Source organism: Euprymna scolopes, chromosome 28, assembly GCF_053919585.1.
Source record: "Euprymna scolopes isolate OS-2025 chromosome 28, ASM5391958v1, whole genome shotgun sequence".
NCBI classification, from domain to species: Eukaryota; Metazoa; Mollusca; class Cephalopoda; order Sepiida; family Sepiolidae; genus Euprymna; species Euprymna scolopes.
Genome location: NC_136509.1, coordinates 38019501 through 38046794, shown reverse-complemented (window position 1 = coordinate 38046794; position 27294 = coordinate 38019501). Strand labels below are relative to the sequence as shown.

General features: G+C 34.6%; 1 protein-coding gene across 3 annotated transcripts in view; it reads right to left on the bottom strand.

The window, feature by feature from the left end:
• Window positions 1–5860: 5860 nt before the first annotated feature.
• LOC145249566 (long-chain fatty acid transport protein 6-like) overlaps window positions 5861–27294 on the bottom strand; it is a 69621-nt gene continuing 48187 nt past the window's right edge. For all 3 annotated transcript variants that reach the window (XM_080111240.1, XM_080111241.1, XM_080111242.1), the window contains exons 7-11: window positions 26146–26337; window positions 24903–25002; window positions 16276–16474; window positions 12572–12669; window positions 5861–6510 (exon numbers count right to left, since the gene is read on the bottom strand). In XM_080111240.1, the coding sequence (XP_079967366.1) occupies window positions 6191–6510; window positions 12572–12669; window positions 16276–16474; window positions 24903–25002; window positions 26146–26337 (909 nt within the window). In that variant the 3' untranslated portion in view covers window positions 5861–6190. The remainder of the gene's footprint in view (window positions 6511–12571; window positions 12670–16275; window positions 16475–24902; window positions 25003–26145; window positions 26338–27294) is intronic.

The window sequence follows — 27294 nt, the reverse complement described above, 5'->3', positions numbered from 1 at the left end:
CAGATATTTTACCACTTCATAAGTTTCTCTAGTCCGACAGCACTAATTATATGGCCGAAAAATTTGAGCTGTCTTTCTTTGGTGGTATTGAGGAGGGTTCTCTTGTATCCAGCCATGTCCATTACTTCTGCATTTATTTATTTTTTTGTCCATGGAACTTTTCTTCAGATCTCCACTGCTTCTAGTCGCTGTTCTGTGTCCTTTATTAAGGGTCCAGCATTCGCATTCATATAGACTCTCATAACATGTATCTTTGTCTTGAGTCTTATCTTATTGTTGGTAAAATGCATTAACTAGATCATCATTCCAGAAATTAATGAAGGTATTGACTTAGATTTATTGAAGTTATTTCCCTTGAACTATTCAATTCTTTTTTTTTTTTTAACAATTAAGACAAAGTTAAGACAAAGTATATCAATTTTGCACAAACAGAGCAATTAAAAATATGTGAATAAATTGAAATTTTAATAAATTAAATTACTTACAATGAAATAATCCTGTTTATCATATAAAAGGAAATGACTTATCTGAATTTATTTAAAAGTCAATTAACAATTGATTTGAACAGATTTATTTTCCATATTTCTACATTTATTTTTATCTCGATTTATTTTAGATCTTTTTTTTTTTTTAACAATTGTCTTTAACAAAGATTTATTTTTAAACAATTGATTTTTATTACAAATGTGTGTGTGTGTATATATATTCGAACTAAACATTTTTATTGGCTAGGTATATATGAAAAACAACTTTTCCAGCAGCAAAAAAAAAAAAAAAAAAAAAAAAGCACTAAAAATGCATTTTCATGAGTGATTGGAAATCATAAATATAGTAGATTTACGATTGTTTTACCCCAGATTTCTTTGGAAATGTTTAAAAATAGTTTAAAAATTAAAATTATTGGTTATGAAACCACTCTGTTTAAAGAAAGTTTAGCCTTTTTTTAAAAAATTAATATCGGTTTAAAAATTAATACTGTTTCTTAATATATAATATATATATATTTAGGTTATTGTTTAAGTTTTAAACTTTTATTGTTTCTTAAAAATCAATCGTTGAAAAAAAAATGTATAAGTTGAGGTAAGTTATCTCCCTTGATGTAGCCAGTGAAGATATTCAATTCAGTATTCTATGCATCTTTTATTTCTCATTTGAAATAATAGAAAACGACATCCGTGTTTTGAGGATAATTCTCTGTTTTCATTTTTGCAGACTTCCACTCGGGACAGGGGGAGACAATTCAAGAAATTCTTAAACTTTTTCAAACTTTTTATCTAGTAGATATCTCACTGCTGATGCAATTCTCTACCTATATAAGAGCCAGGTACGTCCAACGATGGAGTACTGTTGCCACATCTGGGCAGAAGCTGCTAGAAAGGACTTATCCTGCCTTGATAGAGTTCAAAATAGACTTCGTAGCCTAATAGGAGATACTCTTTCCTCTTCCCTGCAAAGTCTTTCTCACAGAAGAGATGTTGTGAGTCTGTCTCTGCTTTATTGTTAGTTTCATGGCAAGTGCTCGTCTGAGCTCCAATCTATGGCTCCCTCCTCGCCAAACTTTCACAAGAAACGCTCGTCTAGCTGAAAACACTATCAATAATTCCCCCCACTCATTATCTGTGCCTAAACCTAAACATAGATTCCATGAACAAAGTTTCTTTCTTAGAACTGTACACCTGTGGAACTGTCTTCCGTTTGCCTGCTTTCCAGCTGACTACAAGTCCAACAAGTTCAAGTCCAACGTAAACGTATTCTTGATGAGCCGTTCCATTTAAGTTAACAAATTTACCGAATTTCCATTACTAACGATTACTATATTGTCCAATTGACTACTGTACACTCTTTAACCCTTATCCTCGAGTGGCATCTTGGTCTTGATAAGTGGTGATACCCATGTAAAAAAAAATTTAAAAAAGAATTTCTCCAAAAACAGATGTCAGCACTGTTACATGCAAGATAAATGCGTAGGAGTAGACACACACAAAAAAAGAAAAAAACTAAAAGAAGGAGTTTAAGAGAGGAAAAAAGGGAATTTATTAAACAGATAAATAAATGGAAACAAATATTTACAAAAAAGGTGTAAGGGAGGTAACCCAAGTTCTTTGTTACTAGTTTTTGTCATGAAATAATAGAATTTGAGAAATTATTATATATTTTTACTTTGGCCAGACTATAAGATCAGAAAATCAATATTTACAAGTGTCCATTTATTTTATGAGGAAGTTTGCAATAGGCTTGTTTAAGGAAAGTCCTTATGACTGGATTTTATCCCAGGAAATTGGCCGGAGTCATAAATAGTTGAAAGGTTGCTCCAACTTAGCGCTTCTTCTGAGAGCTGATTTAATAATTGAAGTTATGATGGTATTAGCATCTATTTATAGTCATGTTGAATGGAACCTTCTAGAATTTCCAAAAAATTGAACACCTCAACATTGGAACCTTCTAGAACCCGTGAAAAAAACAGAACACTTTTCTGTTCTATTTTTAAATATCTCCAGAGATGCTTAAAAGAGTCTTTTCATTTTCTAACTGTAATGTAATGTATTTTAATAGTAAAAGTTTTATATCATTATATATTATATATACATTTAATTTTATATAATTTATTTTACATTATGATATATTAAAATATTAATTTATATTATTATTTATATTTATTTACTAGTAGGTTGTCCGGCATTGCCCAGTCGTAAAATATGTTTGAATATGATATTTTGATTAATGCACATTTCGTATTTATTATTATATTATATTGGAACTAATATATATAGACATAATTTTAAAAGTTGAAAAAAAATAAAAATGACTCACGTGCCAATAATGAGAATCAAAACCAAAACGTTTAGTCTACAATTTACTTTTTCCTTTGACATTAATGCCTGAGCTATGAAGACATGTTTGCTGCAAGACTAAAAATTATAACATGAACCAATAGCTATTACGTTATGCATGCATATTCGTAATGCCATTATTCGACCTTCACCTGGCAAATTCCATTATTTTAATTTACACACTTTTGCATCGATTTTCCCCGGCTAAAACCCAAATACAAAGTTTTGCATGGGTTCGAATACCCTATATATTAAGTTTCATGTTTGTAGACCAAAAACTGACAGAGGAGTTTGGTAGGCAAAATTTTTTAAACAAATATATATGTACGCATACATAAATACATAAAGAAAGAAGTTTGTGTTTACTATAACCTTTTTATGCAAATATTACGTAAGTATAAATCATGTAGAATATCTGCATGAACATAATTACATGTAATAGTTAACTAAAGAGTATCATCCCATAAGAAAACCGAAAAAACTAATAGGAGATTAATTGCAATGAATGTTTAAAAGAATATGCAAATTAGCTAGATCTTTTTGCAGATGAATGCAATTTCACGACCTATATATAACAAAGTTGTATTTTCTTTTTCAATAAATAGAAAAAAAGGTTTTTAATATGAATATCAATACACACAAAAACAAGCAAATTGATAGGAGTATAGATATTTATTTTATATTATATTTTATATCGTTATTTATGTAAGAAATGGTAATTTCTTCATATTTTTCAAAGGAACACTGTCCTCCCATGACAAGCACATAAAATTTGTGCAGTATTTTTTTTATTATTTAACTTTAAATTTAACCAGAAAAAAATATCGACTTTTTACAGTTTGAATGACTATTATCTTCCTGATTTATTACGAAATTTTAAATTTTGTAAAAAAAAAAGTTAATTTAAAAAAAAAACAACAAAAATAAACAAACAAAAACACGTCACACACTTTCCAATAATGATTGTCCAAAACTATTTATAAATTTTAATTATTATTTCTTTTTTAAATGCCTGTCGTAATTTATTTCGAAATTCTAATTATTTTATAAAACTTAAAAAATTATTATGTTAATTCAATAAATTATAATTAATGTTTTATTTTTGTTGATTTGGTGTTTGTTTTGCTTTTACACCAAAATTTATGAAAAACTTGAACATTATTGGAGAAATTATTTCAAAAAGGTTAAAAACCTTGAATCGTTTTCCTTTATCTTGAGTAGAAGTTTTGAAAAATTAAAACAAAAAAATTGTCATAAAAAACTAAGATGCACAACTGTAAAAAAAAAAAAAAAAAAATTAATCCACGAGGATTGCATGCTTTCATTTTGTCAGCCATGACTGGGCAGAAATACAACATAATTCACAATTATATTTTGAGTGTCATCTGCACTGAGGATTGAAACTTCAACCTCCAGAAGAATGTAAGCATTACAACTGACTTTTACTAAGCTTTTATTTACTGCATCATAGGTCTTTGTGTACTATAAGAACCCTAGTGGATGGAGTACAAACAATATAATAAAATATATAATTAAGATTAATAGGAAAATTTATAGGAAGTTTCTATCCAAATCTTCAAGACTCGTCATTTACAGCAAATCCTAAAGCGTGTTTCAAAAACGTGCTTACATCTATTAAACTTTAATAAAATATTACTCTTTATCTTACTAAACAGTTTCTTTCAAATACGCTTTGTGGAACTGGAATAATTAAAATAATTCAGTAATTTTTATTTCAGTCATGAAAATTATTTAGAATGAAATAGGTTTTGATATTATTACCAAACAATTTTTTTTCACTTTTTTTTTTTTTTTTTTTTTACTTAAAACCACACTTTAATAAGAAAAAAAGAAAGAAAGAAAAAAAAAAACAGAAAGGAAAAACAACATTAATAGCTATAAGTTTGTGCAAAATGGTTATTAAAAAACTGGTCATATTTTTTAAATCCTGTACGGAGTAGGAACATTTTTAAATTGAATATTATTATTGTTATAAATATAAAGTAGCAAAGAAAAAAAAGACGAATTAAACAGAGATCAAATTATAATTAATTTTAATTATTCAATGATTTTTTTTTCTGATAAGTGAAAATAATGGAAGGCATGACTTACACAAGCGACAGCACCTCTGTCTATTCTGACAAGATCAAAGAAGGAAAAAGAAGAAAAAATTCGTTTGGAGATGAATCATTTATATACATATGGTGTCTTCATATATATATTTGTGTTGGGATGATTAATCGGAATCAGAATCGGGAAAATCAGAAAATTTGGGAGTATCAGAATCGGAAAAATTGATGCCTATTTTCAGATGGCAAAACGATTCTTTTAATTGTCTTTTTTATTATTTGATTTTGTTTAAACCAAAATCTTCCATTGCTGGTAATAATGATAAAATAATAAATATTTATTGATTTTAAATTACCAGTAAAGCTAAAATCGATATATCATCCTCCACAAATGTATTTTGAGGTTTAGGAAAATATCTGCATATTTAACATGTGTTTTTATGAAAATCGGAGGAAATAACAAACTTATGGTTAAATAATTAGAGATTTATAAAAAATCAGAATCGGAATCAAGAATTGTATCGGAATCGGGAATTTAGCTTGGAATCTGTAATTGTATTTGTTGTGGTGGCACCCACTCATTTACATATGTGGATAATATTACACATAAATAACAAGACTCGGTTAGTCTGGGTGTGTGTCAACCAGAAGCCACCGAATGCCGAGTCGAGAGCAGATATGTTCTCCAGCCAGGACTCTCTTACCTGACAACCATTATGTAAATATACTGTAAATATACTTTTCCTAATATACTTTTTATTGATCTGTCTTTGTTTGTTGAGTCTTCATTTGCATTGCCTTATACATTATTTGCAAACATAACAGTATTGGAATCGGGGAAAAATATTGGAATCATCCCATCACTAATATATATATATATATATATATATATATATATATATCAGTTGCGAATAAAAACATTAGCACTATTATTCAACATCCAAATAAAATATATGAAAATATGTTAACTTGTTTATTTTTCCATGTTTAAATTTTTCTTTATATCTTCCATATAAAAAATGCTTGATAATATTGGCTGGTGATTGTCATAAGTATAAAAATAGAATAAAAATATATGTTCTATGAACAGATTCTGTAAAAAAAAAAAAATATAATGTACAAAGAAAAAGGAGAATTCTTTAAAAAATCACAAAGATGAGGCAAGGTTTGACAGAGAGTGAATGCAATCATCAATACCATAATCATAGCATGATTTTTAGAAACAAAATTTATGAAAATTCATGATTAGCTTTTTTTTATTTGTCCATATTTATTTTTTAATATTATAAATCATAATTTACTTTTTCCAATACATATTTGTGTGTAGGCGTCTTTCGTTAAAGGCACGTAAGATTTTGTAGTCGGGCTGATGTAATAAAGAGGATCACAGACGAGGTTAGGGTTGAACCCTTCTTCCTGGAGAGCCCTTTTCTGGAGTTTGAAGGTTCCTGTAAGGTTCATATCAGACTGGATGCGTAAGAAATGTGGAATGGCATAGGAGGGCAGGCTTTTTTGGCACTTTTCATACATTTGTGCCAATTGTTCATCTGTTGCGTGATGCTTGCCCGAGGAAAACAGCAAAGATGCCATTCCCACTCGGCCAGGGTAATCTGAAAGATATGGGAAAGAGAATAAAATATCAAAACGAAAACAAATAAAAACAATTCTTTTTTACTATAATGGAAACAATTAAAAACAGGATATCAACTATCAAGAGATTAAGGTTCAAAGATGATATGTGTGATCATCTATTTTTATAAATTACTAGCAGTTCAGCTTGGCTTTGCTCTGGCCCTATGTACTGTTCATAACTTTATGTGCATATATATATATATATATATATATATATATATATATATATATATATATATATATATATTAAAACGTTTGACTTATGTCCAGGTAACCTACATCTAAAATTTAAAGTGTTTAGACCCAAAATTGGCGGAGGAGTTTGGTAGAGTCTGCAAAGGTCAACTCTTTCAACTTTGACCTCTTGGCAGCCAAATTTTTGCCCAAAAACTGATTAAAAAGCTTGCTGCATGTCTGAATACATTTTATGTAAAATTTCAAATGTTTAGACCCAAAATTGGCTGAATAGTTTGCTAGAGACCGCAAAAGTCAAATCTTTTGCTCTTTGACGCCTTGGCAGCCAAATCTTCGGCCAAAAACATATTAAAAAGCTTGCCCTATGTCTGAATACACTTTATGTAAAATTTCAAATGTTTAGTCTGAATAATTTGGTAAAGACTGCAGAGGTAAAAGTTTTTTTAACTTTGACCCCAATTTTGACCCCTAAACATTTATTGTTTAGGGCTTGAATCAAATTAAAACGTTTAATCCATGTCCAAGTAACCTATATCTAAAATTTCAAGTGTTTAGACCAAAAATTGACGGAGGAGTTTGGTAGAATTTTCAAATGTCAAATCATTAAACTTTGACCCCTTGGCAGCCAAATTTCTGGCTGAAAACCGATTAAAAATGTTTTCCCAAATCTCAATACTCCTTATGTCAAATCTCGACTCAAGTCACACACACACACACACACACACACACACACACACACACACACACACACACACACACACACACACACACACACACACACACTTTCACTTTTATAGATATATAGATTCTATATCTCTGTAAAACTACCATTTGGCCGTGCATAGAATATTGTTGCAACATTTGGGCTGGTGCACGAACTTCCCCTGTCTGTCTGTCTGTCTGTCTGTCTGTCTGTCTGTCTCTCTCTCTCTCTCTCTCTATTCCTTCATTTAGTGTTTCATTTACCATCTCTAGTCGATATTGCAGCAGTCACATATTTTTATGTACAAATATTTCTTTGTTGTAAATGAACAGGTGTACCACTGTAGTGATTGGCCCACCAGCAAATCAGAGGCCCTGGTGTCGGAACATTAATTGTGGAACTAATTCTTAGTGCAAGTTTTCTCAAACGTTCTCTTGCGATTCAATAAAACAGACAAAGATCTTGGAAATAGCTTTGTGAGAACAGAAGTACTTTGAAATTAGGCAGATATGACGTCAGGCATATGATTGAGAGAATATAATCCATTGCATCTGAGGGAGGGCACCACTTATCAAGGCCCAGAAGCCACTCGAGGATAAGGGTTATTTTGTGCACAGTAATCAATAGGATAGTGTTGCAGTATTCATTAGTATTGGAGATTTGATAAAGTGTTATTACTTAAGGGGGTCGTTCACCAGGAATTTGTTTATGTTGGACTTCCATGTTGAAGTCAGGAGGGAAACAGGCAAGTGGTAGAGAGTTCCACAGGTGTGCAGTTCTAAGAAAGAAGCTTTGTTCATGGAATCTACCGTTTTGATTTAGGCACAGATAAAGAGTGGGGAAAATTATTGACAGTGGTTTCAGCTAGACGGGTGTTTATCGTGAAAGATTGGTAAGGTGGGGGGGGACCAGAGATTGGAGCTCAGATGAGCACTTGCCATGGAAATAACGATAAAACAAAGATAGTCTCGCAACGTCTCTTCTGTGGGAGAGAGGTTGCAGGGAAGAGAAAAGGGTATTCCCCACTAAGCCACAAAGTCTATTTTGTACTCTGTCAAGGCAGGATAGGCTGTTTTTAGCAGCTCCTGCCCAGATGTGGCAGCAGTATTCCATCCTTGGATGTACTTGGCTTTTATATAGATAGAGAATTGTATCAGTAGTGAGATATCTTCTGGAGCGGTAGAAGGATCCCACCATTTTTCCAGCGACCTTGGCAACAGACTTGATGTATGTGTTCCATTTCAGATCAGGAGTAAAGGTCAAACCCAGAAACTTATCAAAACATGGGGTCTCCCCTAGATAAGAGCCATCCATTTAAATTGATGTCAGATGAGGATCAGAGCGTTGATGATGTAAAGATAGGAGTTTGGTTTTAAATGCATTAACGGTAACCAGCTACTTCTTCCCCCACTGTACCACACGCTCTAGATCAGAGGAGAGAGAATCAGAGAGAACTTTGTCATTTACAGCCTTTGATGTGTTGCTGTAGATGGTCGTGTCAACAGCATAGATGTCAACGAATGATTTAAGTATGTGTTTTAGGAGATCATTGATGTAGATCAGGAAGAGAGTTGGGCCCAGGATGGACCCCTGAGGGACTCCAGCATTAATACTGTGGGCCTCTGATTTCTGCCCATCAACCACTACTCTTATGAGCTTATCAGAGAGAAATGATTTAATGATTGAGAAAACATTTCCAGTTATACCGTAGCTGGAAATCTTGTGGAGTAGGCCTTTATGCCATACCTTATCGAAGGCCTTTGATATGTCAAGAGCAATTGCCCTAGAAAGAAAGCCTTTGTCGAGAGATTCGCTGATCCTATAAGATATAACCGTTAGCACATCTGCTGTAGAGCTAGCAGAACAGAAACCATATTGCGTGTCACTAAGAAAGTTATTTCTGCTGAGGTGGTTAACTACCTCTCTATTTAATATGGATTCCAGCAACTAACTCATGACACACAGGAGACTTATTGGTCTGTACTGAGAGGGAGATGACTTATCACCTGAATTCTTAAATACAGGCCATACTGATGAGGTATTCCAGGGTGTTGGAAAGCACTCCTCCTTAAGGCAATGCTTAAACAATTTTATAAGTATGGGGGCAAGTTCTGGTTGAAGCTTTTTTAACACTATAATTGGAATGCCGTCAGGGCCAGTTGCTTTACTGGAATCAAGGTTCTTGATTAGCTTGGCGACCTCACACACAAATATTTGTATGTTACCTAGTGTGTTGTGTGTTATAGGAGGAAATACAGGGAGTTGATGGCTTTCGTCGCATAGGGTAGAATTAGCTGCAAAGTTCTTGGTAAATAGTTTGGCCTTGTCTGATGCTGACGAGATGACCTCTGATCCATTGGTAATGGTTGGGATAGAATGCACACTTCTGTTAAGGATCCTATTTGTTATTTGCCAAAACTGGTGGAAACCAAGCTGCTGATCAGCTACTTTGGATTTAACGGACTGAGCATATAGCTTTCTTGCATTTTTTATTACAGTGGTTGCTGGCGTTCCTGAAAGCAGCTTTAGTCTCAGTGCATCTATTACGTTGGTAGCTATGGAAAAAGTGATTTCTGTGCACGATGGCAGCAGCACATTCTGGGGAGAACCATGGCTGGCTGTTAGTTTTTCTTTTTAAATTTTTTGGATGGTATGAATCGGTCTATGCTTACAATTAACCATTCGGTCAGGTCTGATACTATAGAGGACACATCCTTTTTAAACATGGAATACAGTGGTAGATCAGATATGAATGTACGGAAGCTATCCCAGTCAGCCATAGAGTATCGGTATACAGTACGGTGGAGAGGTACATCTGAAGACTTATTACATTTCATTTTTATCTTAACTGATACAACGGAGTGGTCAGAGGATCCTAGAGGAGATAGAACGGAACATGAACATAGCTCAGGGGGAGTTGAGAGAAAAAGGTCTAGAAGACTTGCATACTGACTGGTAGTATCGGGCACATGGGTGGCCTCGCGAACAATCTGAGTGAGGTCATAGGCAATGGCAAAATCATGACAGAACCTCCCCTCATTATTTGTCTTATTTGAGTGGGTCAGCCATTCCACGTTATGGACATTGAAGTCACTGGAAATGGAAATGTTAGCCGAGGGATGAGCAGACAGGATGTGGTCTATTTTCTCAGATATACTCTTAAAGATAGTAACTCCACTGTTATGGGGGGGGGCGATAGAGGGCAATGTAGATAATTTCACACAAACTAATTGGAGGTCTACAGCAAGTGTTAGGGTTAGGGTTTGTTGGACTACTAATTACAGTAATTTTTTTTGAATGTCCATGGTGATTCTACCTTTGTTTCTCTTTTTATTATTTGCCTTCCACAAATCCATCCAACAAACACCTCACTATTTTTTATAATAATATCAGAAGTCTCAGATCAAACTTTCCAAATGTTAAGTCTTTTCTCTTGATTAAATATCTCCTTCTCTCTTTTTCTCATTGTTATTAGCTTTTTTTTTTAATAAGCGCAGTAATAAATGTTATTGATAAAGAACAGCACAGATCATTTAGGGTTTAAAAATCTTTATAATACATAGGACCCTCAATCCACCATTTATGAAGGAAGCAGAAAGAACAGTTATCCAAAAACTCGAACGTGAGGCAAGGCCCTTTTCTTCCTGAGATTCTTATGGATGGCTGTGCTCTCAATAAGAAATCGACTCTAAAACTTCTTAGTCTTCCTTTTTCATCAAATCTTTCATGAGTTCATATATTAAATGCATTGCTCCTTCTGATTCTCATAAATTGGTTCTCTCTATTGCTCTAAACACGTTCTTATTCTCTATCTCTAAAAATCTACTATCAAACCATGTATGGAATACTGTTGTCATATTTAGGCTCGTGAATCTGCGTCCCTTTTGAAGGCTTTTGATAAATTGCAGAAATTGGCCCCACACTTTCTTCTTCACTGCAACCTCTCTCTCACAGACGTGATGTTGCTAGTCTCAGTCTTTTTTCCAAATACTATTACAGTATGTGTCCAAGGACTGCAAGGTTGTGGAACTCTCTTCCCGCTCACTGTTTTCTTTCTATCGGTAGTTCTGGTCTTTTCAAAACTAAGGTCAATAGACATCTCCTGTCTTTGCAATAATCATCTTTCATTCTTGTTAGCTCACCAAGTGGCTTCATGTCTTGTCTCGAGCGATTTCCACAAAATAAAAAAAAATACAGAAAGATTTTGGAAATAAGCTCTGATTCGTGAGAAAGGAAGTCCTTAAAATTAGGTGGAAATTTTTTTTTTTTTTTTAAATTTTTTTTATTTATTTTTATTTTATTTTTTTTTACATGGGGGTCACCACTTATCAAGGCCCAGGAGCCACTCGGGGATAAGGGTTATTGTGTGCACACTAATCAGTGGGATAGTATCGTAGTAATAGTTAGTATTGGGGATTTGATAAGGTGTCATTACTTAAGGGGGCAGTTCATCAGGAATTTGTTTGTGTTAGACTTGAAGACATCCAAGTTGAATTCGGGAGGGGGGGGGGAACAGACAAGCGTCAGACATATGATTGAAAGAGTATAAATTATTGCACCTAGAAGCATATAATTGTTAATGATGTTTTAGCACAACATTACTTTTTTGATTCCCAGTAGATTAACCAGATGTTTTCTTACACAAGCAGCAATTGACCTGTAACAGTCACATATTTCTATGTACTATTTTCCTTTGCTATAAATATACAGTTGTATCACTGGAGTGACTGGCCCACCAGTTAATTATAGGTCCTGGCATAGGAACACACTGTTGGAACACTTCTTACAGCAAGTTTCTCTGAAGGCAGAAAAAAAAACCTGAAACCATTTCTTATGAGTCATTAAAATAGAGAAAGATTTTGGAAATAAGCTTGAATTCGTGAGAAAGGAAGTCTGTAAAAATTAAGAAAGAGTATAAACCATTGCACCTGGGAACTACTGAGTGATTGGCCAACCAGCCAAATGTCAGATTGCTTCTTACATATAATGTGAACAAACATCTTGCCACTCAACTCCTTACCCAGGATGCCCCACTCCCTCTCATTAAATCCGACTACTATCACAGAAGCTCCTTATGCTCCAGTGGCAGTATGCCTTGTTTGGAGTGAACAAAAGAAATAAATGCAAAACAGAAGACTTACTTGCAAATTTAACTCCGTAAATATTAGCATCATTGATAAAGTCAAGTTCGCGGAAAACGTTGGCAACTTCAAGAGTCGAAACATTTTCTCCTTTCCAGCTGAAAAATAATAACAAAGTTTTGTTGATATAACAAACTAATTGGAGAACTTATTAATGTTTAAATCTTGGTATCTCAGCTTGCCCCAACATTGCTTCCGTTTTTTTCCCTGTCACCGACCTAGCTTAATTTCTCGAGTTAAAGTACCAAGTGTACATGTATAGATGGTGTGTCTGAAAAATAACAAGTCTGAATGTGTCGTATGAGGCACGTGTGAAAGAGAGATCATTGGATTGTGTTTCCATTCACTCAAAACACTTACTCAAACCTGAGGCTGTTCTCTATCTCTACAAATCAACTATCAGAACATATATGGAATACTGTTGTCATATTTGGGCTGATGAATCTATGCTGACTAAACTAATTCTAACCATATTGACCTTCTTTGTTCCAATCATCACCACACTATGACTAACAATTCCATGCCAGCTTCCTTTTGTGCACATTTATGAACAACTTCCTGTCCATTGTTCTGCCAATAAACCCATTTTTCCATTCTTTTGTCATAAAAGTGCTTCTGTCTATTGCTTTAAACACTTTCTTACACCCAAGGCTAATCTTTATCTCTACAAACTATGTATAGAGTATCGTTATCATATTTGGGCTTGTGAATTTGTGTCCCATTTGAAGGTTCTTGACAAATTGCAGAAACGTATCTGTAATTTGATTGGCCGCCACACTTTCTTCTTCACTGCAACATTTTTTTCACAGACATGATGTTGCTAGTCTCAGTCTTTTCTACAAATACTATTATGGTCTGTGTTTGTCGAAATTGTCTGATCTATTCTCTGCTTCCTTTGTTCAATCATTTAACTTGTTGGTCTTGAGCAATTTCTATATAAAAAAATGATATTAGTAGAGAACTTTTAAGTAAAACGGTAGTTTAGTGGCCTGAACATAATGCAATAAAAATATTGTTTAATCTTGTTTTTGTTAAATATTAATAAATGAGGAACCATTTCGAGTTGGAATCGAAGAATGTGTGTGTGTAAAAAAAAGCACATCTTGCATTAAAGTTTCCGTTGAGTTTGAATGAAATCTAAAAACGTGTGTGTGTAATACCCCCACCTCCTCAACAAAAACAACCGTATGTTACGTCAAAGTGAATCTGTATTTGTTTTTCAGTGATGAAGAATAATTGCGGTTTTATTTCTATGATTTAATCAAAAAATTCTGATTCCCAACATTTAACTATGGCTTGTATAGTCTCTACAGATAATGCTTGGAATTAAAAAACGATTATTCATGAAAAAAAAAAAAAAAAAATGTAAACCCTAAATAAATGCAAATATAAAATAATGGAAAAAAAGGGTAAAATCTTCAAATGAAAACAATTTTTTTGATCTTTAAATGAAAACAATTAAAATATCTTTAAATGAAAATTTTTTTCAAATTTTAAATGAAAAAAAAAAAAAAAATTGAAAACAATTAAAAAGTCCTCAAATGAAAACAATTAAAATATCTTTGAATAGAAACATTTAAAATCAATTTAAAAAATATTTGAATGAAAAATAAAAATCTTTAATTGAAAACAATTAAAACATTCTTTAATTGAAAGCAATTAAAAAAATCTTTAATTGAAAACAATTAAAACAAGTGAAGTATGCATGTTCCTCCGTGAGTTCAAAGTGAACGAGGCATAAAAAATGACTAAGTTCAGACCCCCCTCCCCATTTAGCCCCTAAAGTTCCCAGGGGACGTCAAATCCTGGTGAAAATAAACAAATGGTGCAGTTTTGGGCCTTAACATATGTAAATTTGAGTTCTGCACTATGAGAAAAAAAAAAAAAATGACAAAATCCATCATTTGCCACCTCCCCCATTTAGCCCCAAAAGTCCCCAAGGCCTTAACATATTTAAATTTGAGTTCAGCACCATGCAAAACTGCTAAATAGACATACACATAAAATTTTGGACAAATATGGTAAAATAGTCCTAAAACTGTAGTTTTTTTATTAGCCCTAAAAGAGTCTTTGGGGCACATGCAAGAGTTATCGTGAAGTATAGACAAACAAAATTATATAGAAATCAATCGGTTACAACTTTTCAGAAAGTTTTATAAAAATCCAAGGCATTAATTTTTTTTAATAAACACAAAAGCGTTAATGTTAGCCATTTTAACCCGAAAGGCATCCCTAGGGGGGGCAAACAGAGTTTTCCCAGAAAATCCGTTCTGTTACTTTTTTACTCATATCATGTTTAATGTTTGTGCAAAATTTCAAAAAATTCCAAGGCGTAGTTATTGAGAAAAGTGCGGACAGATGAACAGATAAGGGTGAATTTACAGGTCCACCCTCCTTTTGTCGGGGACCAATATTATTAGAGCTTGTCTTTGATAAATAATTAATAAATTATTGTTTGATCTTGTTTTTGATAAATAATTAATAGATGAGGAACCATTTTGAGTTGGAATCGAAAAATGTTTGCGTAAAAAAAGCACATCTTAAGTTTCCGTTTTTTGAATGCAATCTGAAATGTGCCTGTGTAATACCCCCGCCCCTTAACAAAAAACAACCTCATGTTACGTTAAAGTTGGTTATTCTTTCGAAAGTAAATCTATATTTGTCTTATTGATGTAAAATAGTTACTCTTTTATTTTTATGGTTCAATCAAGAAATTCTGATTCCCAACATTTAACTATGGCTTATATAGCCTCTACAGATAATGCTTGGAATTTAAAAAAAATTAGTCATGAAAAAAAAAAGAAGGAAAACCTAAATAAATGCAAAAAACAAAATAATAGATAAAAGGGTAAAATCTTCAAATGAAAACAATTTTTTTTATCTTTAAATGAAATTTATTTAAAATCGTTAAATGAAAAAAAATATATATATATCTTTAAATGAAAAAAATAAAATATATCTTTAAATGAAAAAAATTAAAATATATCTTTAAATGAATTTTTTTAAAAATCTTTACATGAAAAAATTGAAAACAATTAAAAAGTCTTTTAATGAAAACAATTAAAATGTCTTTAAATAGAAACCATTTAAAAGTAATTTTTAAATATTTGAATGAAAATTAAAAATCTTTAACTGAAAACAATTAAAAAAAATCTTTAATTGAAACAATTAAAAGAATCTTTAACTGAAAACAATTAAAAAAATCTTTAATTGAAACAATTAAAAGAATCTTTAACTGAAAACAATTTAAAAAAATCTTTAAATAATAACAATAAAAATATGGTGCTTGTCCAGAATTACTTCTATATTAAAAAAAAAGAAAGAAAAAATCTATTTTGTGTGTACCTGTGACAGAAAGAAATATCGTATTCCAAAAATCATTTAAATTGATCAAATATTTCTAATCAATAAGATAATTTTAAAGCTATTATTGGGAATCTGTAGGCATTACAATATAAATTTTACAAGTTTGAATTATTTCCCTTGTTTTATGAGATTGTTTTCAAAATGGCATCGTGAGACAGTCGCTCCTCGGTTAACCATAACATTTGATTTTCTTTTATAAAAATAAAAATACTTGATCAATTTATATGATTTTTGGAATACAATATTTTCTTTCTGTCATGAGCATATACAGCACAGAGAGTTTTCTTTATTTTTGTTTTAAAAAAAAACCCCAAAAAACAAAAAAAACAAATACTAACCGAAATGTATCGCCGATGCGATCACTAAAATAAGCAAAATAGTCGCTGTCCATATAAAGCAAGTCGCCGCTATTGAAATATTTATCACCTTCGACAAAAACATTCCGGATGAATTTTGCTTCGTCCAGATCTTTTCTATTTTTGTACATCTGAAAATCAGTTTCCGGAATGCATTTACCAATCAAAAGACCAACTTCACCTGCGCATATGGAGAGAAGAAAAAAAATGGTATAAATAAAACAACTCTTTAGTATATATATTACAAACATATATGTTTAATATTTTTTTTTTTTTTTTTAAATTTTTTTTTTACCCACGTTCACCTCTAACAAGGGATATCCCCACTTGACCGTGAGGGGCTACTATTTGGGACCATGCCTAGGAAAGATTAACAAGATGTTGGTTTATGTTACATTTAAACCTCTGCATATCAGTACAGTCAGGGAAGCAGGAAGGTAATTCCAAAGTCTAACTGTTTGAGGGAGGAAACTATTAGAATAGAAAGCTTTCTGGCATTTAGGGGCCTCAACAGTGAAGGGGTGTGATTTTGTTGCTAAGCAAGTTTATCACGGATATGTACATCAAGGAGGCACAAGTGCAACAAGTTCATGAGAGCACATTCCATTAAAATACTTGTAAAACAGACACAGAGATGCAACATTGTGGTGATGGAACAGGGGTTGGAGCTTAGTTGACAAGGTGGGACCTATTAGATTCAAGAGGGAGAGACTAGTGGTAGATGGTAGATGAAAATTTATTTCCAACAGTATTGAATATTTAATATATTGAATAGTGGATAAGCCTGCAAATGACTAGTAAAAATAACGACACAAAAACATCACCAAAGCCAAGATATTTCGGTCGATTCATATCATCATGATTATTTGGTGTAGACAAGCTTTATTCAAAAGAAAGCAAAACGCTTTTAGGTGAAAGGACATATCGTCCGAGACAAGCCGCTTCCCCATTAGAAAATGTCCCACATCCGCCAATAATACCTTGACTATGTGACAGATCTATATTATGTTCCAGCCAGTCAGTGTTAAATAAACATTCACCTAAGTATTTTTAAATAAGAAAATATTCTAAGACATTTATATAATAACAAGTGAAGCATGGTCCACCGTGAGTGCACAGTAAACGAGGCATAAAAAACATCACCAAGTTCAGCATTTGCCCCCTCCCCCCTATATAGCCCCAAAAGTCCCCAGGGGATGTTAAATCCTGGTGAAAATGAACAAACAGTGCAGTTTTAGGCATTAACATATGTAAATTTGAGTTCAGCACCATGCAAAACTGCTTAATAGACATACACAGAAAATTTTGGACAAATATGGTAAAATTGTCCCAAAAATGGATTTTTTTTATTAGCCCTAAAAGAGCCTCTTTGGGGCACACCCAAGAATCATTGTGAAGTATAGACTAACAAAATTATATAGAAAATAAGTTAGTTACAACTTTATAGAAAGTTTTATAAAAATTCAAGGCATCATTTTTTTTAATAAGTACGAAAGTGTCAATTTTAGCCATTTTAACCCGAAAGGCACTCTTGGGGGGGGGGGAAGGACACCCAGAGTTTTCCTGGAAAATCCGTTCTGTTACTTTTTTACTCATATCATGTTTAATGTTTGTGCAAAATTTCAAAAAATTCCAAGGCGTAGTTATTGAGAAAAGTGCAGACAGACGAACAGACAAGGGTTCACCCATCTTTTGTCGGAGGACCAAAGATATTAAATTTCTTATTAAAATTCATATTTTTGGACAAATACACATTATCTTTAAGATGTTGAAAAAACCTTTATTTTAAGGATAAAGTAAGGAATACGGACCCTAACTGACTTCAATTTGAAAAAACAAACAAAAGGACACAATTTGGTCGACACTGGTTTGACCTTGACCTTCACACACATTGCCACTGTAAACAACAAAAGTACATTTTTATACATGGTGGAATGATAAAACTGTCGACCTACAGAAAACAACACTACAGCTTTATTTTAAAAAATCAATTCAGGTAACTTGATTATGTAGTAGAGCTGACATCTATTCAATGTAGCTACCTTTAGCTTCAATTACAGCCTTGATACGGGTCTGGAACTTGGAGCATGCCTTTTACACAATTGCTGCCAGGAGCTTGGCAAATACATGATAGATGGCAGCAATCAGGCTGGCTTTGGTGTTGTGGGAGGTCATGTTGGTGATGTTTTCGATGTATGACCAAAGAAAGTAATCCAGTGGGTTCAGGCTGGAAAAGGAGAGGGGCCAGTGAGAGAAGGGTTATTTTCATCACCTTGGGCATGTCCCTGTTATCCGGATTTGTATTTTCAGGGTGCTAGCAATAATCCTGTTGTTATAATTTGGATCAGTATAGAGCATGAGTTGTAGAGTGCTGTATCTCCAATCTTGCGCGTTGAACACTGTGGCTCCAATCACACTTAAGATTGGTACACAACTGGCCAACTAGTATATAGTCTTCAACAAAAAAAGAAAACCAGCTTTTAGTCGCGTGCAAGCGACTCTATAAATCACTCCGTCGGTCAGTTGGTTGGTCTGTCGGTCGGTCTGTCCGTAACACTTTTGTGCTTGGCCTTTTTGGTTAAGATCAAAGGTCTGTTCTTAATAGATGCTGTTCTTAGCTTTTTAAGCTTTTCTTGGCCTTTTGGCCAAGATCAAAGTGCCCTTCTGGAGATACAAGACTTACGAGATCAGTTAAGAGAATTGATTAAAAAGGTACTAGTGGGGGCGGTTACTGGGAGTAAGTAGTGGTTAGGTCTCAAAGCTAAGATCAGAAGCTTCTCCATCAAATATGCCCAGTGCCTTACACTAGATAAGGTCAAGACGAAGAAGCAGCTAGAGCACAAACTAACCCGGGCTACGGGGGAGACGATAGGGTTAGTCAGGAACTAGTTAAGCAAGACCTTCTACGCAAGACTAGCGAGTGTTATGAAGGCCAAGTAGTTAGAGCTAGGCTTAGAAAGATAGGCAACGAAGCAGTCAATTCTGATGCAAACATGCGCCGTGAGGTTTCTGAGGGTGGCTCGGACAAATACATTGCGAAAGTCAGACATCCGGATGGACGCACCCTGGAATCGACTCGAGAGATCTGCGAGGGGTTTCGAGAACATTTCGAGGAACATTTTACGCAGCAGTCCTTGAGTTTAGCGACTATTTGGCCGACTCTCCCCGCTTCAAGGCGGCTAGAGCGGCTGGTTGCGAGGGCCGGGTGACAGAGCGGGAGGTCTTTACTGCGCTGAAGCAGGTCAGCTGTGACAGATTGCCGGGACTTGAGGTCTGCCATACGAACTGTACTTGAGACTGTTGCCCATGTTTCTGCCTCTTCTGACGGATGTGTTCAACCATTGGTTTGCTCAGGGATCCATCCCAGTGCAGGTAACCAAGGGTGTGATCACATTGCTAAAGAAAGGTGATGGGCACGGAGGGGAAGAGTTAGATGACTACAGGCCCATAACTCTGCTAAACACAGAGTTGAAGATTTTGGCCACAATCCTGTCGAATCAGCTGCAGGTTGTTATCAATGAGTTGGTTGAAGCAGAACAGAACTATGCTGTGAAGGGGAAATCGATTCAGAAGAACTTGCACCTGATCTGCACGATCGTAGACGGGGGAATAGATGACGACATGAAAGCCGCGCTCCTCAACTTAGATCAGTCCAAAGCATTCGATAGGGTCGACCATCGTTTCCTGGCATCTGTCTTAGAGGCTGCCGGTTTTAAACCGGACTTCTGCAAGTGGATCTCCGTGATGTATCGACAGTCCACGGCTGTCGTGCAAGTCAACAGAAAGCGCTCGAAACCCTTTGTTATCTCTCGGTCGGTTTGTCATGGTTGTCTGCTGTTGCCCCTGCTTTACGTCCTGGCCTTGGAGCCTTTGCTCCACAAGCTGAGACGTGGGGAGACAAATTCGGCCTTGCGTGAAATGGCTCTGCCTGGCAGCTCAGTTGGCAAGGTATCTGCATTCGCCGATGATGTCACAGTCTTCGTGTCGAGCTTCAGAGACATTGAGATCGTGTCGGAGGCACTTGCACAGTATGAAAGAATCACGGGGGCCAAGATAAACTGCAGTAAGTCTGTTGGACTGCGGTTAGGCACCTGGAGTGGCAATTCAAACCTCCCAGCGCCCTTCAGCTGGACGGATGGCTCGGTTTGGATCCTTGGCATGTGATTCGGACCGGGTCTCCAGCTTGATAAGAATTGGTCGGAGGTACGATCAAAGGTGGAGGCTGCGGTCAACGCGTGGCTTCCTAAGAAACTTTCCTTAAAGGGTAGAGTTGAGGCGTGCACCACATACGTCTTCCCTCTCATCCTTTACCAACTGGTGGTACTTCCCCTGCCTGTACAACACCTAAAAGCTCTTGTCGAACTCTTGTCCTCACTCTTTTGGGACAGAAGAAGACACTGGGTGAGCAGACAGGTCTGCTGCCAACGTCTGTATAAGGGAGGTTTGGGACTGCTGGACTTGAAGTGTCATCGAGATGCTGAGAGGCTGGCCTTCCTGAGCCACCACCTTCAAGAAGATCGACCGTGGCACCCCGCGATTACTGCCGCCTTTCCCGACCTCATTCTTGACCCCACTATCGAGAGTCGTCGTAGGCCACGGGGAGACTCAGCCTTCCTGAAAGAGTGCCGAGCCACGCTAAAACAACTACCAAGGTCCAGCAACCTTGTGACTGTTACCCGTAGGGAACTCCACAGGGATCTAGTGAGGGAGGGCCGCCACTGACCCACTATGCGCGCATTTGGGTTGGTAGCAGAGTGAGATCTGCTCCACTTGGAGTTGGGCGCCAGGTTCGAGTCATCTGAACAATTCGGAGTTCTCTCTGCCCTTGTGATTGGCCTGAAGTTCACTTCCACTTAAAAACATACAATGCAGTTCTGAGATTTTGGAGTCGCCTGCTTGTCCCCGTTGTGGGACAACGGCCGTAGAAACAAGTGATCCCGCTATCTTTGATTGCCGCAAACTCCACCAGTACTGGTCATATGTCAGCGAGGTGATGGCTCACATCGATCCTGAGCATCTTCACCCGATTACCGTATCCAATGTCATTGACAACGTGGGACCGGGAAAGACAAATGGTTTACATTACGATCCTGACCCTGGCGAGAATTGTGATTTGGACATCGTGTCTGCATGTTATCTTTTTCTGATCAGGATCTGATCGCTTTCTTTAAACACCAACTACGGGTGAAGATCAGATGTGATAGAAGAAGGCTGCATCATGCAGCATTTGACAGAAGATGGATACATGTAGCAAGTCTGTGTGTATGAAAAGGAGCCAAGTTTGAATACGCATTCCCCGCCTAGGTGTGGAACGCATAGTTCCGTCAAGCGTAATCCATTTTCAGCCTCTTAGCTAGCCGAGTGAATGCTTCATTCATCCCCAACTAGGAAGCCTCCAAGATCCCCATCCCCTCCTATCTGCAATTTTTCTTTTCACCCCTCACTATAAATTTCACCCATCTTCGAGAGAAAGAAATCAATCACTAACTCCCCATTCCTCACCCACAAAATTTTCTTTTCTCCATTTCGTCCCATCTATAGAGAATCCCCACTTAGAGACCGGCCTGCAAGAGCTCAGGTTCCTTTACAAACCAAAGTGGGACAGACGGTCTATCAACTAGATGGGGTTGGGAGGGTCTTACTAACCACTTTTGTATTTTTTCTTCCCCCGCCCTCGACACAAATGAATTATTGTATCATCATTGTTATTATCTTTTTTGTTTTTACACGGAAATAAAAAATGTTTTAAACAATTGGGTGCCAAGTAGGACGTCCCCAAGTACGAATGGGCGAATGCGGTATTATGGTGAAAGAAGATTCTAGCTAAGAGAAACCTTTGTCTAGTTCTAGAGTGACAAGGATGACCAACAACCCCCATCTGCCCCCCTTTTGCGTTGGCCTTGTGCCTAAGTTTTTTGTTCATGTTCATTTTTTGCCTGAATAAAAGATTTAATATCTCAAAGTGTAGCTGTTCTTACTACATGTTGTTCTTACGTTTGTAACTTTGTGATATAAAGTGGGGGATCTTTTTTCTGTATTAATTTAATGTAAAATGATCACCCACTTTACAACCAGTCATTCTCCAGATCATTCAAGTTGTTTTTGAAGGATTCCAGTTATTTTTTAAGCATTCAAGTCATTCTTAAGGTCATTCAATTAATCCTTAAGTTCATTAAAGTCATTCTAAGTCATTTACTTTTTATTTATTTAAGTCATTTCAGCTCATTTTTCGGTCATTTTAGTTTATCTTGAAGAATTTCATGTCAATCCTGCATTCACGCATTCATTCATTACACGAGAGTACGCGACTAATGGCCATCAGCCTTGTTATAGAATGGAAATGGAGTCATGTCATCTTTTCTAGGGCGTTTATCGTTCCACCCTGTATATTTTTCAAAATTTTAAAGTATAGATTGATATTTTTATTAAGAATAATAATGAAAACAAATTATATTATTTATTCGCGATTAATATTGATTTTTATGTAGAGTGCGTTTATATATTTACAAAACATTTAATTCATTGACCACCGACAGGAGAGATCAGCGTCCTGAATTCTTAATTATTTACATTGATTTTTAATTTCTGCATAACATCCATTTATTAAAGTTTTGTAAATCTTGGTTGCAAATGATTAATATTACTAGTTTTTATTATTATTATTATTATTATTATTATTATTATTTCTAATAAAAATATCAATTCACGAAAATCTGCTCGAAAATTAAAATGTTTTGTAAATGTATACCAATTTTGGTTGCGAATAATTAATATAACTAGTTATTATTATTATTATTATTATTATTATTAATGTTATTATTATTATTTCTAATAAAAATATCAATTCACGAAAATCTGTTTGAAAATTAAAATGTTTTGTAAATATAACTAGTTTCTATTATTATTTTTAATAACAATATCTGCTCGAAAACGAAAATGTTGTGCAAATATATATCAATTTTGGTTGCAAATAATTCATATAACTAGTTTTTATTATTATTTCTAATAAAAATATCAATTCACGAAAATCCACTTGAAAAATAAAATATTTTGTAAATATCACCCCTTTTCGGTTTATTTAATGCCGAATCTAGTAGTTTAGGAAAAAAGAAATTATGCTTCAAGGTCTTTATATCTTCAAATTCATGGTTTTTGGTTCGATTGTTTTTTAACTTTGCAGAACATGACTGAGTTTTGCAAAAGGAAAAGAAGAAAACAATAACATAAATGTTTGGTGCATTTTAGGTCAGAAAGCCGGTATCTTCAGACATCCTGATCTGGTAGCATCAGTAGAAGGTGATGAAAAATTCAGTTAAATGAAAACAATAAATAAACTCACTGCCCTCTCTCTCTCTCTCTCTCTCTCTCTCTGTTGGTTTTCCCCTGCTCATTCCCCATGTAAAAATGGCAAGAAATATAGTTTTACTTGAATTCTAAGTGGAATTCTATTTAATTTTTAATCTTATATAGAATTTTTCCATTCTAACATTTTTTTTTTAATTAACAGCTTTTATAGAAATCGATCCAGACCAAGCATGAAGCCATTTCATGTAAAAAGCTAAAAGAAAATATTACTGCAAGGTCAAAAACTAACAAACGATAAGTATTACATCGATAGATTCCAAGGATCAATTAGGATTTAATTAAAAAATAAATATTGAATAGATCTAACCCTCCCTCTTTTTTTTTTTTTAAATAAATCTTTTGTGATATTAAAAATCGAATTTCTGGTGAAAATCCAAACAACTTGATTTTTTTTTAAAGTTTGCTTACATATGCCACATATGTGTGTGTCAAGGTCAACTGGTGTCAATGAAAGCTGTTCCTTTTATTTCCCTTATTTGATGGGGTTCTCAAATTACAATTGGTGTAATATCAACATAGAAAGCAGCAACTCTTTGTCAGAAATATCACTCATGGAATATAAGGATTAAAGGACAAAATAAGTGAAACACGAATTACGAGGCCGCCAAAAGTAAACCAAAGGTTCACTTACTACTTCCTTTTCACACCTATATAAAAATATTATTACACAGGTGCTAAATAACCATTTTCTGATTCTCTACCTGTAAATTTTTAGACATTCATAGATATAGCCGTAGAAATTTCAAGGTTGGTATCTGGGTGTGCATTAATTCACTGGGAGAGATGAACCCCCAGTCTTTGGTAAAACATGCATTTAGGAGAAGGAAAACTTTGATGTAAAAATTTGTGGTATACTGTATGCTCTCTCGTGTGGCAGCCAACTGCACCGATGGAGGTTAGCAGTAATACCAAAAAGTGTGGTTGGTTCTGCACAAAGCCTTCACCACTATAAAACAAATCATCTGTGTGGATTTCCCAGCAACTTAGTTGTTGTGGCGGAAGCTCATACATTGAAATCGATGGGAGAGTCCATTATATATATATATATCTCACATTTGTATTTTTGTATTTGTCTCTTTTTAATTGTAGTTCTTTGGAGACCACTGATTTGGGGGGGGGGGGAAGGGAGTAGAGAGATTTTTATGTGGCATTACATGTTTCTTGTTGATCGATTACAAAATTCAAGATGTTACAACTACGGTTCCTTTTGTTTTTATTCTTTTTATTTTTATAAAACGTCTTACCTTCGTTCACTGGAATACATCGACCATTTTCATTGCGTATGGGTTGTGCAGAATCAAGGTCATATTTCACCAAGTACATTTTGTTGGGTCGGAGCATATTCTGGAGAAAAGTTGTAACATTTTTGAATCAGGGTTTATGTGGTTAAATAATCAGTTGTTAATCATTCTGCACTTTCCCAAATGGATTATCAACTGTTAACTAATCTGTACTTTCAACTAACAATTTTCAGGGTTAAATTCAACACACTGTTGTCAAAGCTCATGGCTCAAAAGTTGATACAGTCTCTGAAAAATGGGCTTTTTTATTCTAGCTGGCAACATCTCATTTGCATATGAGGTAACGAGAAATCTTGTTCCTTCATGAGATCACCAGCATATAATTAGGAGTTGTAGCCATTTTTTTTCTTTATCTTTTTTCGTTGGCCACCATACACTGCATGCTTCACAAAAATCAGAGGTTTGTACCTATTTTTATGACATTTAACCGCAGTTTATTTTTTAAAGAAGTCAGCATGTTTATGCACTATTTTCATAGCAGATGCTCGACTGAACTTCAATCTTTAAAGCACCCCCCCCCCAAATAACACACAAACATTTGTCTAGCTACAACCATTGTCAACAATTTCCCTTACTCTTCATCTGTGCCTGAGCAAAGTTTCTTTCCTAGAATTGCTCATCTGTAGGATACAATACTGCAGAGTTGTTTCATGGTTGAATACAACATGGTCGTTTTCAAGTTCAATGTAAACAAATTCTTATGAAATAATCAAATTCTGCCCAATTTCCACTATTACCATATGAAATTTCTTGGACAATTATTCTAAGACACAAATAAAAAGCAACGGACCCAGAACAGTTACACCCTCACACTAATACTCTAAAATGCTTAATTTACAGAGGTGGATTGCTTTTGTTCCATCAGCCATGATTTGTTAGTAATTCGAAATTGTATTCTTAGTATTGTTTGCATTAAGGATTGAACCTTCAACCTCCAAAAGACTGTCACTTAGAACTGATTATCACTTTGCACTTTATCAGTCACAACATGGTTCCTTGCATGAGAATAACTTCCAAGACAAGAACAGTAGTTCAAATAATTCAAATAATACAACTAAAGTTTAATTAACTGCATACAATGATCCGTTTTAAATATGTGTTGCGTTTTGCCATTAAATAAACCCCAAAAGGGTTGATATGTTGTAAAATAGACAAGCTAAGAATTCAAACAGTTTGAAGGACTTACCATTAGTGGAGAAAGCCGTCCAATTGCACCGATTTTGTTCTGTAAATTTATCAAAAAGCAATTCCCTTCAGTGGAGCCGTACAGTTCAATTATTTTCGGAATTCGGTATCGTTCTTTGAATTCTTGCCAAATGTCTCGCCCAAGACCGTTTCCACAGAAAATTTTCACTTTGTGCGATTTCTGGTGTGGATACTAAATAGAAAAAAGAAAAAAAGGAAATAAAAGTTAAAATGTTTTTTTTTTTAATTTTTTTCATTCAGACTATAACTTACCCGTTAAAGAAACCGGATATTACATAAGGCTTCGTAAAATGCCTAACTACATATAATGTCGTTGTGTGTTCGATCCTTGCTAAAGGAAAGCCATGCTTATACCTGGTAGTTAACAAGAAATGCGGGTCTATAAATAACTTTTTATGAATGTAAAAATTAATGAATATATATCTATTATATCTATAAAAGTGAACGTGTCTGTGTGTCTGTGTACATTTCCCTATGCAATAACTCTGTCAATTTGAAGTCTACAGACTCGAAATTTGATATACAGGGTACTGAGATTTGAGAAAATCTTAGTGGTCGGTTTTCGGACAGAAATTTGGCTGTTAAGGGGTCAAAGTTCAATGATTTGACCTTTGAGAACTCTACCAAACTCCTCTGACAATTTTGGGTCTAAACACTTGAAATCTTACATATAGGTTCCTTGGACATGGAACTAACTTAATTGTTTGATTTGAGCCCAAAACAATAAATGTTAAGGGGTCATAATAGGGGTCAAAGTTAAAAAAATTGACCGCCTTTTTTTTTTTTTTGCTCAACATACACCTCAAAACACCCGGGCAACGCTGGGCTGAAATGGTAGTATGTATATAAATTCAATTTCTTTTCCTCGCTCTCTTGTCGGGAGGCCAATAATAATTTTTTCAATTAGTATCTTTTCCAATGGAAAAATCTATCGCAATTTTAGGATGCCATCTTCATATTTAGAATTTACCTTTAAACAACTTGGATTATTACAATTTCTATTGGACTACTTTATGTGCATCTATACATCTAACCAATCAATATTTTCTTTGGATTGTATCACATTTTTCAGTTGATCTATACATTTCAGCATTATTATCAACTTTCATACAAATGACTTCTTTCATAA